At 39.6% G+C, this 18,461-nt stretch overlaps 3 protein-coding genes and 1 long non-coding RNA gene across 4 annotated transcripts; 3 read left to right on the top strand and 1 right to left on the bottom strand.

The window, feature by feature from the left end:
• Positions 1-278: 278 nt before the first annotated feature.
• On the bottom strand, positions 279-6,215 carry gmfb (glia maturation factor, beta). The gene is made up of 7 exons (XM_015041605.1): positions 6,109-6,215; positions 2,899-2,995; positions 1,964-2,013; positions 1,796-1,845; positions 1,627-1,709; positions 1,278-1,351; positions 279-482 (listed from the first exon to the last, which is right to left on the bottom strand). The coding sequence occupies exons 1-7, from the start codon at positions 6,109-6,111 to the stop codon at positions 411-413; spliced, it is 429 nt and encodes a 142-aa protein (XP_014897091.1). The 5' UTR covers positions 6,112-6,215; the 3' UTR covers positions 279-410.
• Positions 3,002-16,480, top strand: LOC106953079 (uncharacterized). Its single transcript, XR_001426114.1, has 3 exons — positions 3,002-3,459; positions 12,965-12,971; positions 15,787-16,480. It is a non-coding gene; the product is annotated as an uncharacterized LOC106953079 (long non-coding RNA).
• lgals3a (lectin, galactoside binding soluble 3a) lies at positions 7,205-11,957 on the top strand. The gene is made up of 6 exons (XM_015041598.1): positions 7,205-7,371; positions 7,757-7,774; positions 7,890-8,594; positions 9,463-9,551; positions 9,805-9,961; positions 11,392-11,957. The coding sequence occupies exons 2-6, from the start codon at positions 7,760-7,762 to the stop codon at positions 11,545-11,547; spliced, it is 1,122 nt and encodes a 373-aa protein (XP_014897084.1). The 5' UTR covers positions 7,205-7,371; positions 7,757-7,759; the 3' UTR covers positions 11,548-11,957.
• Positions 13,532-15,675, top strand: synj2bp (synaptojanin 2 binding protein). The gene is made up of 4 exons (XM_015041604.1): positions 13,532-13,625; positions 14,131-14,267; positions 14,880-14,975; positions 15,439-15,675. The coding sequence occupies exons 1-4, from the start codon at positions 13,562-13,564 to the stop codon at positions 15,571-15,573; spliced, it is 432 nt and encodes a 143-aa protein (XP_014897090.1). The 5' UTR covers positions 13,532-13,561; the 3' UTR covers positions 15,574-15,675.
• Positions 16,481-18,461: the final 1,981 nt, after the last annotated feature.

The raw sequence follows: 18,461 nt of genomic DNA on the forward strand, positions 1-18,461 counted from the left end.
AAAGACCTATGGGAGTGTTAATTCAGCACAGACACATCACTGGCACATGGAGAGATGGTGTGGGAGGCGAAAGCAGACCTGAAATCAAATAGCATTTGCAGACTGAGGTGACCAGACGGGCGAGGTTTAGATATGGCCGTGATTGTCGACGGTCACGGAGGTGGCGCTCGAACTCTTGTGATGGTCTGAACATTCTGGCACAGGCTGAGTTGTAATAAAAAATATACATGCATATCTTAAACCTCACCGATGTGGCCGCTGACTGCAGAGTATTTGCAAAAGCTATTTGAAAATCAGGTCTGCCGAGAGAGGAAGGTAACATCTGTAGTGTGTTCTTCTTGAAAGATGGAGCATGGTTGTGCGATTGGAATCCCCCTCGCATCCCAAGCCTTCGGATGAGAAGACCTTACTTAGCGAAAGAATCCAAGTTTCTCTTTAAGCCAATCTTCCGTTAGGTCCTCTGTGTTCCTGATCTCAAACGCCTGTCAAATAAGAAAGGAAGAAAGAAAGAGAGAAGCAAAGAAAGGAAGAAGGAAAAATGACCAAAAGTTGGTTACTGAACCCTCCTGCACTGACATGTAAAACTGCTGCAGAGTAAAATAGAAAATTTGTTCCAAAAACAAAAACATCTTGCATTTCCCTACTTCTTCACATGGTCAAAGCTGGGACAGGGGTTTAGTGACATCTAGTGGTACAGGTGAAGACTGCAACTAACTAAATATGTAACAGAACCATTTTGTAGGCGAAAAGAAACTTCTTTAGACTATTGTTTTGGCTTCGTGGGCCAGGTTAGAAATTAAATCACAACATGGCTCCTCTATTAACCCTTTAACAACGTTTTTTTCCAGCATTTTACTGAGAAGTAGCTGGTATATTAAAATCAGCAGATGCTCAGTTCCACCAGGTGGTTGCTAGTTGCTGCTGGCTAGTCTGAAGGAGCTGAGGGGGGATAGTCAGGCTCTGTGAGGTGGAAGCTCGGAAACTGCAGCTCTGAGGAGGAGCTGCGTCTCGAAGGCGGAGCTAGGTCCACCCAGGCGTTTTGCACAGCTGAATGGTTGCTGCGGGAGATTAAATGATTTCTCAAGCACGCATGAAAGAATTAAGGCATCGCTCCAGGAGTGTATTTGACGAGGGAATAACATTACGACACGATGTAAAGTTCAAAAAAGTAAATTTTACGTGATGCTACTCCTGTAACACAGCTGAACGCTAATATTTCTAGCAACTTGTAGTGGATACAACCGGGCCACAAAGGACGTAGCCAAAGATTCACCAACCTTGGTCAGTTGAACCGTTTGCACCAGCTTGTTTTTGCTTCCTGCGTACATCATCTGTTGCTCCGGTTTACAACCTGCCAAGCAAAACAAATATACATAAGGAAAGAAAAAGGTGTTTTCTCATGAGTTGAGTCTTTGGTGGCCGGTGTCCTGCAATCCTTCGATCTGACGCACCACAGAGAAACGAATTACATCCTCAGCATGCATTCAGGTTCTACAAAGTCACATCAGTGGCCTTCATTTGGGCTTTGGTTGAAGCAGAACCACGTTTAAAAGTTCCAGGACACCGTCACCAAACAGACTGCTTTGTGGGCTTTTTTTGGGTTCCCTGCAGCAGAATCAGCCTTACCCACTGGACTGGAGAAGATGAAGCAGAGCGGGTAGGACACACGTCCATCATCGTGTTCATATTTATAACTGTAGACGATGAACGTTCCCTGGGCTAAGGACAGCAACTAATATGTGATTACATTTTATTATAAAGGTAGGTACTCAGATGTTGTCAGTTCAAAGGATATCTGGGTTGTCTCTCTGGCAGTTCATCCTTTAGCTCATCAGGTGAAATATCCTAAAAGAAAAAAAAAATAGTTTCAAAAATGGGAATATTTTTAGCATAGTGACTTTAAAAGTCAAACCAAGACTAAATGAACCATTTAAAGGTGGGAGATTTAAAAAGACCAACTTACCTCATGCTCTTCTTCGAGAATAACGAGCTGCTTGTCTTTATCAATCTTCACTGAAAACACACACACAAAAACAAAAAGTCAATAACTAAATCCGCCAGCATTTCAGAGTGAGAAATACCAACAAGCTGAAGCAATCTCTTCCTCTGCTTGTGTTCTGTAATATCTGGAGTTGAGAGTCCCTGTCATGCAAACACGCGGCTAATCCCATCCAGCAGAAACGGCATTCTGAACCGGACAGGGTGGAGGATAAAGCTTTTCGTCTTTACGGTTCTCCACCTCGCTGCAATCAGACATGACTCAGTGTCACCATGGCCACGAGGGTTTTTAATACGTGTGGGTTTAAAATTTTTTTTTGCCCTCCCCCCCCACATCTGTGTTTTAAGCTAAGCACAATTAATAAGAGAAATCAGGAGTTAAGTCTGAAAGACCTTGGCAGTTTTTGCATTAGGTTAAAGTTCTTGCATGAGAGGAATGTTGGCCTTGTCATCCGGTTCATAAAAACACAGTCATGGGACTGTATTGTTTCAATAATCCAGCCTTTACAAGCTTTCTAAGACGGTTGCAAATCAAACCTCAGGCTTTGAAACGCACAAGAGATTCCAGACTGTCACCATGCGGGTAAAATAAAAAGGCTATGCCTGAAGAAGTAAGTTGACTCAAAAGCTTCTAGAATCAACTTTAGCAGAAATAAAGTCATTTTCTCGGTTTTAATCTGTCATTCATGTGATTTTGCCCCACTGTTTTTTACACTAGCTTTGCAGGAGGGCTGCAGCAAACGATTATTTTAGTCATTGATTGTTCAATCAAATACTCTTTGATCTGTACGCTTCAGTTAACAACTAATCGATTGCTAAATTAGTTGCTTCCGTAAAAGATTATGAACACAAACAAACTGATAATCAACATGCAACAGAAGAAAAAGGTGAGGGATGTACTAATGATGGCCGCATTGTTGGTTTCCTTCCGGAAGCGAAACTCCTTCAGCTTCTTCACCAGCTCTTCATCCACATCGCACACGACCAGTGATTCACTCTGACCAGAAGAAGGGGAGGGAAAAATGTTAACAAATTAAAAAAAAAACTGAATAAATAAATACAAAAGTAAAATCTAGGTGTAGTATAACCCAACTACACAACGACCTCATTGTTCTTATTTATTTCTTAATATGTAAATCTAGTAAGCATGAATTTCGAGTGTCATCGCAAAGATGCTTTTGCTCATGAAAGAAGTAGAGAATGTAAACAAGAAAAAAAAAATCACATTAATTAAATGTTCAGTGTCAAGTTGTCTGCTTTTATTTTGAAAGCAGGGTTTCTTTGTCTATATTCCATTCCAAGGTGTTAAGGATCCCACTGTGAGTTTGCATAGGAACCAAATGTGTAATAATGATATTAGTAAAACTCAGAGCCCACAACAAGAGCAGCTACACCGATGCTAATGAGCAGCGTACATTATGAACACACATAATGGTTACATCGTGATTTAACGTAGCTTGTGTGAGATACGTTCAACACTCTCCTCTTCATATAAACACACTCACTGCTCGGGCAACAGGAAGTGTGTCCTCACATCCACCCATTGTCCCTCTGACTTCTGCCCTCAGGGCAAACAGTCGAGTTTTCTGCAAAGCGTCACATAAACAGACGCTGCACACTCTCATCCGAGTTAAGCGTCAGCGCATCTTTCACCCGATTCATCGACATTTTAGGGTTATTGTTTTTTTTTGTTTGCAAACACTGAAAAAAAGACAAAGAAGCTAATATAGGATGGCATTACGAATTGTGTTTTTGTAGCGTTCATCAAACAAACACTATGACACAAGAAAATAAGTCAACACACGCATGTTGTATTAGTAGCACTGCTACTTCTGTTTCAGTCAGTAAATTATTTTTTGCTATAGTTGGATTGACTTTTCTTTCTGGTTTAAATGAAACCTCACGTCACGTGCGTTTGTTTATGTAAATACAGAGCAGCCCTATTTTTTTTATGTTTACTCAATGATATCATCTCTCATTGGGCCCACACCTGCCTACAACAACAAGCGTGTCCTCACATTCAACCTCTGTCCTCAAGGAAAATGTTTTTCCAGGCATAAAATAAACAAACGGCTCATTTGAATCGACGGTTTGGACTTCCACCTGCTTCCGACTCGCATCACAACTTTACGAACACTAAAAGAGTAACGGAGTATCTCATTCAGTATGGAGAAATGCACCATTTTAAGATTTTTTTTGTGCATATATTTTCACGTTAGAGCCTCAGACTTGATCAAGACAGTAAGTGTTTTCAGGGCGAAGCTGTGTATTTTTTTTTTTTTCCCTCACTAAAAGCTATCCGAAAATATTTCTCTCTCTTATTAAGGGAACACAGTTTTAAAATGTTTGGCTAGTTAAGTGGCTGACTACAAGCTCTACATGAGCAGATAACCTAGCTAATTAACCAGCTAGCGTTGGCTTCTAATTAAAAAAGACAGAGCAGCAAAATATACAACATTCTGCACATAGGTGGTTTTAAAAATGCAAATAATTTCTGAGATTTTTTTTTATTTTTGTTTAAATATGTTTTAAATAAATCAGTGTTGCGTCATTCTCTCCCTAACAGAAGGATTAATTCTTTCGAAAAAACATAAGCCTTCTCAAAACTAGTATTTTCATCGTAACAGATTTAATCAGACAGCAAAATCTATTGGTAATGAAACCATTAATTCACTACGGATTTTTATTTCTTATTTTTGCAAACAGCAACAATCCTGACAACAGTCCGTACAACTCAGAGGATTTCATCCTCAGAGGAAAACGATCCACCAGTCTGAACAGGATATTATTGGTCTCCGTCACGTCCACACGCAAGGCCTTACATAACTACATCACAAAAATATTTGAAAAGGAAAATCTTTAAGAGTCTCTCTGCAGACACACTCGCAAATCTTTGATTGCACCTTCCTGAACAGATGGCTGGTGGGAGTCGGGATTTCACTGAGCTCTTGGACAGATCCTTGCAGATTAAGATGTGATTGCTGTGGGTTGGATAAGGGAACAGACGTGACAACTGAAGGAGACCGGGGCTTTTTTTTTTTTTTTTTTATTGTTTTTAGCCCACATTCCTCCAGGCTCTCCAAATCGCTGTGGTCGGTGAGGTTTGCTAATTCAGCCAGGAGACGACAGGGAATTAATCCCTGCTGTTTGACCATTGACGCCTCTCGTGTCGGGCGAGCGAAAGAGGAATATTGACAGAGCATCGAGCTGTCACAACACGCAGTGGAAAACCCGGAGGGAAGCACTGCTCAGCGCGATAAGCACGGCAGCTAGCGTTAAGGCAGCTCCCCAGCAGCCAGACGTGTTAAAACTCGGCACAGCTGCCTGCTGCAGCAAAGTACCCGCACACTGAGGCAGGAAACACGACGCGTTCAACTTCAAAATAAAAGCAATTTGACAGCTATTTAGAAAATACGATTCCTAACAAACTCGCGTATTATTCATGTCTGTAGTACTGAGCTATTTTATCGAAGTTATGGCAGCAATTTCTACCGTGGTCAGGCTTTAAATTAAGAATTTGCAGAAAACCAAGGACTGTAAAAAATAGGAAATAAAGGAATGGGGTGGAAAGACGAAAGAATGGACGGGAAAAAAAGTACTGAAGTCATATTCCATACTTTTGCAGAACTGTCTGTGGAAATCACGAACTCAAAAGAAGAGTTAATCAATTATTTAACAAATTGGTCAACATTTAGGTTATTTTAGTAAAAATAAACTAGTGGAAAGACCTGAAATAGGTCATTTTAAAGAAATTATTTGTTGAGAATATGATTTGAACTCAATCATAATTAAAATATAAGAACTATGAGTCTTTAGTAAATATAAACCGTAACCTCAACGTTACGGACTGTTTCAGACTTCTTAATAATTCTACCTTATTTTATTATTTTAATTCCACCGGAAGTAGATTATGTCTGTGTCGGTTAGAATGACGCATTTACAAAACACGGAGGGTGTAACAGATGCTAGGCTAGCAGGCTAACGCTCAACAATCTCCAATATCACTTTTCATGAAAACCCCTAAAAACCTCCTGCCTGTTTCCAATGCGGCATTAAGCCGCAAAAGCCAAACCGGAAGCAGCTCGTTCGTACGGAACCATAACAACTCACCATAATTGTAGAGTTAAGAAATCTCCCTGAAGCCGCAGCTGCTGTTCTGAATGGCAGAAACGCTGTCAGTGTTTTTTCTCTTTACTTCCCATCATCCTGTGACTGGTTTGACCAATCCCTCACAGGCTCCCCCTTCCTTCACAACATGCTCTGCAAGAGCAAATATCACAAAGTCTAGTAACAATCAAATACGTATAGTTCATTTCATTGGCCATTTTAGAACTTCTTTCAGTAGTTGCTACAGCTCATTATTATTTCTTATATGCTAAGCAATTTGAACATATGCTGCATTGTCTTTAAAAATAATGTTGTTTTTAAAAAAATCAAATTTAATCTTTATTGTACTTTTTTCAAATATATAAAAAATCAACATGTTGATTATTTTACGTTTTTCTTGCATGAAACTTGAATAACTAAAATACTTTTTTAAAATCCCTTCTTTGGTGAAGCACACAAGGTCTAAGTCCAATTAAAACAAAAATAATTTAAAATCATGATCACATTTTTACTGTTGCCCCATGCTTGCTGGGGATGGGAGACAGCATGTAACTGGATGGAACTGGACTCAATAGATTCAATATGAACATGACTGAAATAAACTGATTAATTGGAACATTTGAAGGGTTGATGTTTCTTTTTATTTTTAATGTATTTATTTTTGCAGTGATTATTATTATTCGTTGTTGTATTTGTAGGCGTAGTGGTATTATAATTAGACATGTAAAATTTAAAGGGAGAGTTAGAATTTGGGTATTATTGGACATTTTACATGTGAAAAACAAATTGCTTGTATTTATCATTTTTCTAGAAATACACATTTATTATTTTAATTACTGAGTTAAGACGTAAGCGGAAATATAATACATCATTTATTTATTTTGTGTCAAGTAAAATTAGAGTGTGACATTTACTAATACTGAAACTGTTTTTTGTTTATTTATCATGTGTTTATTTTTTTTTTCTATTTTTAGAAAAAAAAAGAATACATTAGAGGAAATAACACTTAGGTTAAATAATAAATTCCCCCATTTTCGATTTCCACAGGAGATGTAAATAAAAAGCGGATGTGTGTGTTTTTGCACCGGAACTCGCCCGTGCGCGAGCTTCCTTTCCAGGAGTTGTAGTTTTTCTTAGCAGAACCAACGTTAGCTTCCAGTTTTGAGCCTCGTCAGGCCAAAGCAGTTGGCTAACTGGGTTTTTCGGAGCTGTAGAAACCATCGCAGTTTCCTGTTGTCGTTCAAGCAGAGCCTAGCTTCCGACCAGGTATCGTAAAACATCAACTTTCACTGTTTATTTATTCTCTCACCACGAATGTAGACCTAACAAACCTAAACTAACAGCTAGCTGGGGTTAGCTAGATTGCTAGCCAACTCTGTACCATCAGTAGTTTAAACATTTCAAAACAAATGCGTCCCCCTCTAGATAATGAGGCAAAGTACCGTTTTTGTTATCGCTGTGGTATATTAATTTTTTTCAGTAATGTTGAGTTATTTTCAGTGTGTCGTAATGGACTTTGTGAATCATCATTCCAGGGTGGAAACATTTACTCAGAGACTCTTGGAACTGCCCAGAGACATTTTACAGCTTGATAAAATATGTTGGAAGTACTCAATAAAACTGATCAAAGTTGTTTCCTGTTCTGTTTTAGATCATGGCAGATTTCTCGGTGAGTTTAATGTATCGATTCCCTGTAGCTTGCAGTGGAAATTACCTGTATGTTTGTTTTTTGTTGTTGTTGTGAGTGCAGACGGTTGTTTATACTTTCTCTTTTTATTTTGTAGCTGTCAGATGCTTTAGGAGATGACACGCCGAGCCAGGCTAAGAAAATAGGCCACACTAACCCTACGGCCCCTGCCAGCAATCACCCTGCCGCTCCGAACCCGGGATGGCCCGGTTCTGCCCCAGGAGCTCCCACCCAGCCCTCTGCTCCAGCTGACTTCAGCGGTGGATTATCTGGCCCAGGAGCCCCGGGGCCATTCCAGTACCCCTCTGGCCCTGGAGCACCAGGGCAGTACCCGGGACCTCCCTCAGCACCCGGTGGCTTCCCTGCTGGTCCTGGAGTACCTGGACAGTATCCTGCACCGGGAGCTCCGGGTCAGTTTCCCTCCAGCCCCGGAGCGCCTGGACAGTTCCCCGGGCAGTATCCATCTGAAGGAACTCCTGGACAGCTGCCCGGGGGCCCCGCTCCTTACCCATCGGGGCCGTTTCCTTCTGGCCCCGGCGCTCCGGCCGGCCCTTACCCGAACGTGCCTTTCCCTGGTGGCCAGCCAGCAGGAGGCAACGGGATGTACGGACCCGGGGGTCAAGGTGGATTTCCCCCTCCAGCCGGTCCAGGATCTTTCCCAGCGTTCCCCGGAGGCGGATTCCCCCCGATACCACCCGGGTCGTGGGGATCACCCGGAGGAGGTTTCCCGACCCCGCCTGCTCAGTTTGGTCCCGGGCCCACGGGTCCGTACGGTGGTCCTGCTGGTCCAGGAGGCACATTGGTGAGTGTGAGCTCTTTCTGGAGTAAATGTGTCGCTTCTCTTGCTCGCTACTCTGCTCTTCTGTAAATCTAATCCGGGCGTTTTGGTGAAAACAACTCAAGCTTTCTCGGACTAAAAGTTAACTTCTCTCCGTCTGCTGGTGACCTTTGACTGGGAGGTGCGTCTGATTCCGGGTTTCTGCTCGGGGTGCGCCGCAAATGCAAAGTTAACGGCAACGCCCTGTTCAGCAGGAGTGAACAGAAATGTATTTCTGTCTTTCAGCCCAGATATAACCCGCCGTATTATTGAAAGCAATGAGCTCAGCTTTTCAGCCGGACCAGGACGTCCCACCTGATCGGCGCCAAAGATCGAACGCATCCGCATCGACGAGTCGTGTTGGAACGCAGCGTTAAATGCATCAGATTTAATTGTTTTGGTTTTTGTTTTGTTTCAAAGTGCAATATGATTTTCTTTGATTTACAAATAATGTTACCAGGTCTATGCTGCTTTAATCTACTTGTATAATCTAGTCAGATGCTGCTCTGACTTGTCCCTCGCATGAATGAGTTTCAATAAAAACCCTTTCACTGTTGCTCAGACTTCAGTTTGTGCAGGTGTTTGACCTTCGTTGAAATACGCGGAGATTATGACTCACTCAGGTGTTGCATTGGGAATATAGGCAGAGTCAGAATTTAAGTTCATATTTTTTTAATCTTGTCAATAATTTAAAAGTACCTGGATTACACCTACGGGATATTAACAAGCGGGTAAACAATTTCTCTTTGTATCACATCATTCAAGAGCAAAAAAACAAACGCAAAAAGCATTCTGAAAACTGTGGAGCAGAGGCAACGCTGTCAGTATTTACACTGTAAATATTTCTTTTCAGATTGTGCCGTACGATCTCCCACTCCACGCTGGGATTATGCCGCGCCTTTTAGTCACGGTGATCGGAGAGCCAGTTCCCGGGGCAGACAGGTACGGATTTCCCCGGGAAGAAAAAAACAATCCTCGCAGTCTGTGTTTGAAGTCGCGATGCGCTTCAGAAAGTAATGTGAATGTGAAGTGGATCTGTGCTGTTTAACTCGGTTATGTGAAAGTGTTTGCACTTTGTCTCGTTACAGCCACAAGCGTCAGTGTATTTTATTGGGATTTCGTGATGATCTGATATGAGTTTGATGAAAAATTTAACAATCGAAGTTTATCTTTATGTAATTTATAAACTCTTCAGGTTCCAGGTTGACTTCCTTAAAGGTCCGGATGTCGTCTTTCACTTCAACCCTCGCTTCAACGAGCAGACCATCGTCCGAAACTCCAGCCTAGGAGGTTACTGGGGCCCGGAGGAGCGAGAGGGGCCCTTCCCCTTCGTCCAGGGGCGCCGTTTTGAGGTAAGTTCTTTATTAAATCCCTTAACAATTTAATGAATGTAAATAAATAAATATTAATACAATAAATATATCTTTTTTTATGTCTTACTATAATCTGGTAAAAGTCTCGATTTACTGTGCAGAAATACGAGGCAGTAATTACAAAACTACACTACAGGCATTAATAATGTTACAAAAAAGGAGCAATAAGAAAAATCCATAAGTTGGGATATTAAAAAAAGAAACACCAACAGATATTTGTAAAATTTTAAATCGTTAAAGTTCATCGACGTAGTAAAACTACAGATGGCTCTGATTTTTTTTTTTTTTTTTGCATAGCCAAAAATAAACAAACATCAGAAAACATTAGAAAAATGTTTAAGATGAAGAAGCAAATATACAAGAATCACAGTTTAAAATGAATTTTTAATAGAGATAAACATATGAGTAAGAGAAAGTAATAATGTGTGCATTGATGAGAACAACTTGGGGTAAGGGTTTGAAAAGACAAACCAGTATAAAAAGAGATAATGCATAGCTATATATTAGTAATTGCTGACAGCTACTCTGACTTTTAATTGATTGATGATTTCCTTTTTTCTTTTTCTTTTTTTTTAAAATAACAGTAGTATTGTAAGTTTTCAAGTGTTTAGGGGGTAGGAGTTAATAAGTTTTTACTTCTTCCTACCCATTTTGAGCATGATATGTTAACTGAAACAGATATCTGTATTTTTTTTTTCTTTTCTTCTTTTCTATTCACTTTTCTTATTGTGTACTATATTACTTTTTATATTGTATCATGTTCGAAATAAATTTCAAATTCATAGCTACTAGAAAGTCCTTTTGTGCGTCGATGAGCGGAGTTGAACTGTGGAATCATTTGGAAATTGACAATGTCCAAACATAAAACTTTTCAAACTATCATACAAACATATGATTATGGCTAGGAGATTTTAAGAAATAATGATTGTTTTTCAAATTAAATAGATACAATATTGGTAGATGGACTGAACTTACATAACGCTTGACATATTTTAGGCTTCCACCCAATCCCTTGAATATGCAAAACAAAAGTTTTGACATTATGGCTTCATCCTGCATTTTATTTTGTTTGCTTGTTCAAAGAATGAACAAGCTGGACATATAATTTTTATTTTGTTGTTGTTGTGTCAAGCAAACATTGCACATTTTTGAAGCACCAATCTCGCATTTCACAAACTCCAAACGTAGTTTCTAATCCATCTGATACAGAAACTAAGGTTTTCCCAGTTTTTTATATATTTTTTTGATTGTTTTTGATTGTTTTGTTGTTGTTGTTTTTATTGCGCACGCCAATGTTCTGTGCACGTTCATGTTCAGAACGCCCGGCTTCCAAACTGTTTTCGTCGCAGCAGAGTAAATAAAAGAATTGACCCAAGCAAATCTCGGTGTTTGTCGCCCCCATCTCGCAGCTGAAGATCCTGGTGGAGGAGGACATGTTCAAGGTGGCCGTGGACGGGACCCACCTGCTGGAGTACGAGCACAGAGTGGGCGGCCTGGAGGAGGTGACCGTGCTGCGGGTCACCGGCGACGTCGTCCTCTACAGCGCGGCGCCCAGCATGATCTGAGCAGCCCCGGCCGCTCGCTTGCTCGCTCTCGAAACGATTAGCCTCCGCGTTTCTGACGACCGCCTGCCCCAAAGCCCCTCCCCCTCAAACACACGGAGGCAGCTGACGAAGTTGCAAGTGCGGCCAGCAAAGTGCAATTGTCCCTCACGTGGCACATTTTATCGCAACGCAGATCGAATTAGGTTCGCACTTGATAATCCTGTTTTTTTTGTGTGTGTTTTTTTTTTCCTACTGAATGAGATCTCAATACAAAATTATGTTTTCACTTTCCTCTTAGAAAAATGTATGAACTGCTTTGCATTTTTTGTTTCCCTGTTTTTTTTTTTTCCCATTTCTAATTAAGGAAAAGATTGAGTGACATAAACGTGTAACAAATTAAATAAGGAATAATTTATTATGTGAAAAAAAAAGAAGATTGTAAGCTAAGCAGGGTGGAAGACATGTTCCAGACGTTTCATATTATTTCTGCAGTGTTTTGTTTACATGTTTATTATTTCGTCACAACATAACTTGACGAGCCTTCATAGTGCATCAAAGTGCGATGCTGAAAATTTCACTTTTATTTCAATGCTGAACCACGACCCTCCGGAGTCACACACACATATCTATATATATATATATATATATATATATATATAGTAGGCTAATCATGAAGTTTCTTCAAATGTAAGTATTTATATTCAGTGTTTGTTCCTCTTCTCTTCAGCTGTTTTCCTCCCGAGCCGTTAACGTTTCCCCAAGTTTGAACAAAACAGCGAAAAAATGGCAACTAATTATTAAATGAAAATGTGTGTGGGAGAGATTCTGACTTGGTGCCAAAGAGAAGTGGTACATATTTTGAATTTCTAAATAAAAGGACTATGTAAAACTTTCAACTTGTGAGCTATCAGTTCTTATTTTTTTTTATTTATTTATTTATTTTTAGTGATTAGATTGTTGGACATATCTGACTTAGATTATTTTTTATGAAACTAGTCTGTTTTTTGTTTTTTTTTACTTTACAATATACATATTAGTAAAATTTTAATTCAGTCATACATGAATAATGAATAATAAAAAATAACTTTCACTGGATTAGCATCTCATTTCTTCTAGCTGCCATATTTGACTTTTTTTTCCTTTTGTGTTGGTCACTAGAAACTTCACAAAAAGATACAATTTTTCTTCCACTTGTGTTTTTTTCATATGTTTGAGCTTATTAGCCCTAATATTTTTGTTCAAATGTTTGGATAGTTTGTATATACAATGTTAAGACTCTTAAAAATAAGACTCTTTGATACATTTTTTTGGAGTCCAAGGCAAAAAAAAACCCAACTTGAAATGAGTTCATCAAATAACAGCTTTTATTTGATCATATTTATTCAATGAGTTTTTAACAAAAACTATATTAGGAGAACATTGTTTTTAATAAAATTAGTGAGGATGTAGTTATGAATTTAACTTTTTTATTTGTTTTTATTTATGCTTGAAATGAGCCAATAACTGTCTAGGAATCTTTTGTTTTCCTTACAACAGAGATATGAAATTACAGAGAAGTCCACTCACAACTGTGATGGACAGCATAATCAAATTAAAGGTTAGATTATTCAAATATATTCAGTATGTGTCTGTCCTACTTTTGTGAAAGATTATTTTTTTTGGGGGTGCCAATTAATTTTGTCTGTGTCTGGATGAGGAAGAAAAGGGCATACGTTGTGTACAAACAAACTACATAGTAGCTCTGATATGTCTGCTGATTTCGGAGCTCTGAACACATCGTAATGCTGGCTTCGGTTTAACTTTGTTGCAAATTTCAGTAAATGTCATTTTACAGGCATCGACGTTTGTTTTGCTTTAAATTTCATTCAAAGGTCAGCCTGCAGTTCTTTGTTTTCCCGTCAGGGGGCAGCAGTTATACATAACCCTACCGCAGCGGACGAAGCAAAATCGAAACTCTTCAATGAGTCCACCTTCAGAGAAATAGTTTTGTTTGGTTTTTTATTTTTTATTTTAATCCTTTGCAGTCTTGGCAAAAATGAACGGGTCGTTGCACTCCCGCCCAAGACTTGTGGATATAAATCTGAACCGAGGACCCGCAGGTAAGGAGAAGACTTTGTCGGACAGTTAGCAAACCGTGTTGGCGATGCTAGCTGACTACGTTGCACCGAAAAAAAGAAAAAAAAAAAAAATCAATCTGCTACGCAACCTGGAGCTAAAGGCTAATTAATCTAGAAAGTCGAACCACTTCGTCTCGTTGTGTCAAAGTTGTTATTTGCTTATGGAAGCTGCCAGAGTTTCAGTTTAATACATCGGAAATGACAGACTTAGCAAAAAAAGGGGTTTTTCTTTCCATTAAGAAAAGAAGCATTACTCCACTTGTGTCCGTGTGAAGCCAGTTGGTTAATATTTACAGCTGCGACATAAGGCTGAATTGTTTAAAACTTTGTAATATGGTGCTTCCTCACTATTCGCCTGAACTTTGATCCACTGAGATACATTTAATGATCAGCATCTTCCTTGGCTAACAGCTACACTCGATGTTTACTGCTTATCAGCCCAGCTGATTGATTTTATGTGTTTGTGTTTGCTTTCTATTTTCTCTAGGTCTGGGGTTTAATATAATCGGAGGCATCGACCAACAATTTGTCAGGAATGACAATGGCGTCTATGTTAGTAAAATTAAAGAAGGTGGATCTGCAGCACTAGATGGACGACTCGAAGAGGGAGACAAGATTCTTGCGGTAATATATGTATATATTTTTTAAGTACTTAAAATTTTTCACGTTACGGTCAGAAACCTAGGTTTATTCTGTTGGGAGAGAAACGTAAACTTGTGCATAGTTGTAAAAATGGCAGGAAAGTGATAAAATTGCCAAACTATTTTATCTCCATTTCATTTTCCCCCCTTTTTCCCCCCCAAAGTTTTAGGATACCTGAAGTTTTATCAGATTAGGTGGAGAACATGTTTTCACAAGTCTGGCCAAAGATGCTCCATATTCCAGAGTTAAGCCCGGGCAATTTTACCACATGAATATTGCTTGGTGGTTAAGTTGTTTTTCTAATTTATTTTTTCAAGAATAGCAAAATTGTGTTCATCATGACTGATTTTTTTTTTTCTTTTTAAGCAGCAAATGTGTGAAAAGTCCAAGTGGGTGAATACTTTTTATAGACACTGTAAGTTGCGCAGGTTCCCCCCCCCGCCCCCTTACTTTTCAAAACCGTGCATCGTGGAGGGCATTAGTATTTCTGAAAATCGAGTAGTTTGACCTAAAAGTGAAACTAATAATTAACTGCTGTCTGGCTACATAGATATTTGATCAGAGCGTTCTGTGTTTGTCATGTGGGCGTTGCAGATTAACGGAGTCTCGCTTGAGAACCGGTACCACAGCGACGTGGTGGAGCTGTTCAGGTCAGCCGGGGAGAACGTCCACCTCCGCGTTATGAAAAAGGTAGCTGGAAATATTACGATTTTTCTGTTTTTGTTTTTCTTTCCTTACTTTTTACATATTCTTTGTAGATGTAACTCCACTATCTCTCCTCTTTTATCCAAACAACCCATTTAGTCATACTTGAGTAAAAATGTATGTGGCTCTATGTTACACAGAAACTTGTTCTAATTGCTTCCACATCCAATAATGCTTTAAAAACATCTCTATTTTTGATGTGTTTTTTTTTTTTTTCCAAAAATAACAGAAAATGGCAGAAAAAATACAAATTGGTTAAAAAAAATGCATTTGTCCTTAATGAGTGAAGCAGTGTTACAGAAATTAAACAGAGTTCCAAAATCAGTTTAAAGAGCGACTTTACATGTTATTTATTTCTTGCCCATCCCTGTTTCTATGTGATTTTTTTTGTTTCCCCCTCCAGTTCAGCTCTGTTTTACCTGTGTTTTTTTTTCTCTCTGTCTTGCAGTCTGACCTAAGTAACGGACCAGCCACCTCCAAACCTGATCGCCAACCTTCCTCGTCTACTCTGGGAATGCTGGCGTTATTTGCTGGAGCCGTGTCGATCATTGTTATAGTAGCTCTTTATAAACGGCTTAAATAGACTTTTTTTTTAGTATATATGTATTATGTATCTAAGCTGACGATGTCTGTATGTTTGGTTTTAGAATCAAAACTTTGCTAATTGCCAAAAAAAAAAAAAAAAGATAAAGAAGCAGGCGGTGTGTGAACGGTAGACCTTTTTCTGATTGGCAGGTAATGGCATCACGATTTAGTTTACTTCCATATTCGTGCATGTTCAGTGATTCAATGGTAGCCATCTTCTTATCGTCTGGGTTATCTCATGCAAAGAAATTTGTGCCGTATTGAGGTAAAGGGTTCCCGCCCGCTGCGTCCTCAGTGTTCAGACCAACTCCTACAAGATAATCGTAAGACACAAACCAGGGTTTGTACATTCAAACCCACCTGGGAAAAAAAAAAAGAAAAATCTGAGATGACTCGAGGGACTACTTTTAGCTGCGGATGAAGATGCATTGCTTTTTAGTGTCCCCCCCCCATCTCGTTTTGTCGTTTAAAATTTTAACGGTTTTAAATGACAGTGTGGCTCTGTAAGCTAAAGTATCCCAGTTATTCTTCATCGGGTCAGTGTCTCATGCGTTCAGGCCAGTTTATCTTGGCCTTTAAGTAGACCAATTCAGGAAAGGTGTACTTGCCATTGCCGCCGGTGAGGCGTTCAGGAAGCCTCGGTCACTTCTGCACCGGCTTTCTGTCAGTTGTAAACGTGACAGTGCTCCATAGATTCTCCGAGGGGTTTAGGTGAGCCAAGTTTCCCGACCAAACAAGCACATTTTGGTCCTCAAAGCAGGTGTTTGTGCTTTTCTCAGTTGCTCGTGTGGCATTTTCCACCACATGTTTTCCTTCCATTTAACATTCTATCAGTTACTCTTGGATTCTGTGCTCTGTGTATGTTACTATTCAACATTGAGAATTCTGGGTTTTCATCAGCTGTAGACCATGATCGTTGAAATTGGCATCAATTGTTCAAATATATCACTTTGAGTAATAGATTTTAAGAGTTTCACTTTCTGTATTGATCTATGGATTTAAGCTTTTTAGTAATCTAATCTGCTGAGATGCACTTTCCTCCCTCACATCATTAGGTGGTGCTCTAATCACTCATTAAGTCCAGCTTTTGCAGACATAATTCAGTAATAAAAAGTATATATATATAGCATATATATCTGATTTATTTCTGAAATGGAGATTCAAAGGGAAAGGGATTTAATTTTTTTGTTTGTTCCAGTATGAGCAGTTTGTTTTCATTCATGACTCAGACTAATAGCAGTGTTGCAATTAACTCACTACTTTTACATTTTGCACTAAAGCAACAATCATGGAGATTTTCCGATCGCAGTTATGAAACAGGTTTGAACAGAAATTGATATTTGTTTGTTTTTTCTTCTTTTGGTCACAACAATCACATCACCATCTCTATATGTGGCTAATTGTGTGTAAATACATTTCTGCTATGAGACACTGTGAATATGTGCAGTATGCCAGAAAAGAAAATCACAAGCACGAAGTTATGCCAATATTCTGTTTGAGATGCAGACATGTAATAAAAGGTGTTTAATTCACCTATGTTTACTGCTTTATTTCCATTTTTCAGCAGTATTTTGAGATATACTTGTTTTGTTGTTTATTATTGATTTAAAGTAAAAGTTATAGTAATATATGAGCTTTGACATTCATTCATACGTTCCACTTTTTAAAAAAAAGACTAACAGGATTTTTACTTACTCTCTCAAAGATGTTTGCTGATCAAGTAGTAAAACTTAAGTATTTGGGAATAAACTGCTAAATTTAATCCTGCGTTTGCTAGCAACTTTCAGAAAAAGCTACTTGTTTATTAAAAACCAACTAAGTCAAAACGAATTAATTTGATTTTAAATTTATTTAATAGGGACAGGCACATCAACATAGACGAACTAAATAGAACAGCAGTTTGCATCAAAGTGCTTGTAGCACAAGTTAATTCCAGATTGTCTAAATAAAAGTTGGTGGCCTGGTTTGATATGGCTTCTGTCCAGGGCGGCATCATGTGGAGGGCGCAGTTCAGCATAAAATGAAAATGTAAAATTCTTCAAGTTTTTCAAATAAAACAGCATAACAGTTATTTTTGTTATATCCATTGTTTTTTTTTTAAATGTTTCTCTATTTCTTACTATTTCAGCACGTCTTATAATATACAATAAAAAGCGAATATCTAATAGAATTTGTATTATTTCAGGGGCCATATATTTAAAAAAAAAAAAAACGAAGAGGAAATTTGACTGAATTTCCCCACAGAGCTGATTGTCTGATTGAAACAAACGGCGCCTTTTGTGGCCAAATGTGCTGCTGGCCTCCCACCAGCGGCTCAGGCTCCCATCAGCTGTTTGGAGGATGGCTCGGAGGCAGAAATGATGTAATCAAGCAGAGAGGCAGAGCCAGAGCTGGGTCCAAGCCGCGCGACACGGACGCATCTCCGCTGCGAGGAAACGCGCTCGAGAGCCCCCCTCATGGAGCCGGTGAACGAGGGAGCAGGTCGGCATCGGCGGAGGCGTCATGTCGCAGGGGTTGTTTGAGCCGCTCGTCCTTTCTCCTCCCAGGAAAGAGAGGGTTCTGGATGCGGTCCAGCGGCACCACCTCCAGCACCGGCCCGGAGATGCTCGCTGGTGAAATTCCCTATCCGCGGTTGTAGATGTAATTAACCGCCTGTGCGGGCCAGCAGTCCTCTCCCGCTCCTGCTCCGGCATCGGCCGAGTGGAAATGCTCCTATCACCGCCTCCTTCGTCGACAACATCAGGCCGCTCATGTTGTCGCTTTCTCGCCCACGATGATGACAGGAGGGCGCCCGCTTCGGGTTTCACCACATGCAGGCCCCTTTTTTTTTTCTTTTACTCCTCTTACGGATCACAGAATCGGCTCTGATCTGATGTATTAGGAAGA

Source organism: Poecilia latipinna, unplaced genomic scaffold (genome assembly GCF_001443285.1).
Source record: "Poecilia latipinna isolate Pla-1442-1.1 unplaced genomic scaffold, P_latipinna-1.0 Scaffold559, whole genome shotgun sequence".
Lineage (NCBI taxonomy): Eukaryota > Metazoa > Chordata > Actinopteri > Cyprinodontiformes > Poeciliidae > Poecilia > Poecilia latipinna.

Excerpts from the sequence above, each read along its gene's own strand:
- gmfb (XM_015041605.1), bottom strand. Across the intron at positions 2,014-2,898 it reads CAACAATGCGGCCATCATTA|TGAAGATTGATAAAGACAAG; the intron begins GTACATCCCTCA and ends GTGTGTTTTCAG. Across the intron at positions 483-1,277 it reads AAACGGTTCAACTGACCAAG|GCGTTTGAGATCAGGAACAC; the intron begins GTTGGTGAATCT and ends CTTATTTGACAG.
- lgals3a (XM_015041598.1), top strand. Across the intron at positions 8,595-9,462 it reads CTGGTCCAGGAGGCACATTG|ATTGTGCCGTACGATCTCCC; the intron begins GTGAGTGTGAGC and ends ATTTCTTTTCAG. Across the intron at positions 9,962-11,391 it reads TCCAGGGGCGCCGTTTTGAG|CTGAAGATCCTGGTGGAGGA; the intron begins GTAAGTTCTTTA and ends CCCATCTCGCAG.
- synj2bp (XM_015041604.1), top strand. The coding sequence starts at position 13,562 with ATGAACGGGTCGTTGCACTCCCGCCCAAGACTTGTGGATATAAATCTG. Across the intron at positions 13,626-14,130 it reads TCTGAACCGAGGACCCGCAG|GTCTGGGGTTTAATATAATC; the intron begins GTAAGGAGAAGA and ends TATTTTCTCTAG. Across the intron at positions 14,976-15,438 it reads ACCTCCGCGTTATGAAAAAG|TCTGACCTAAGTAACGGACC; the intron begins GTAGCTGGAAAT and ends TCTGTCTTGCAG.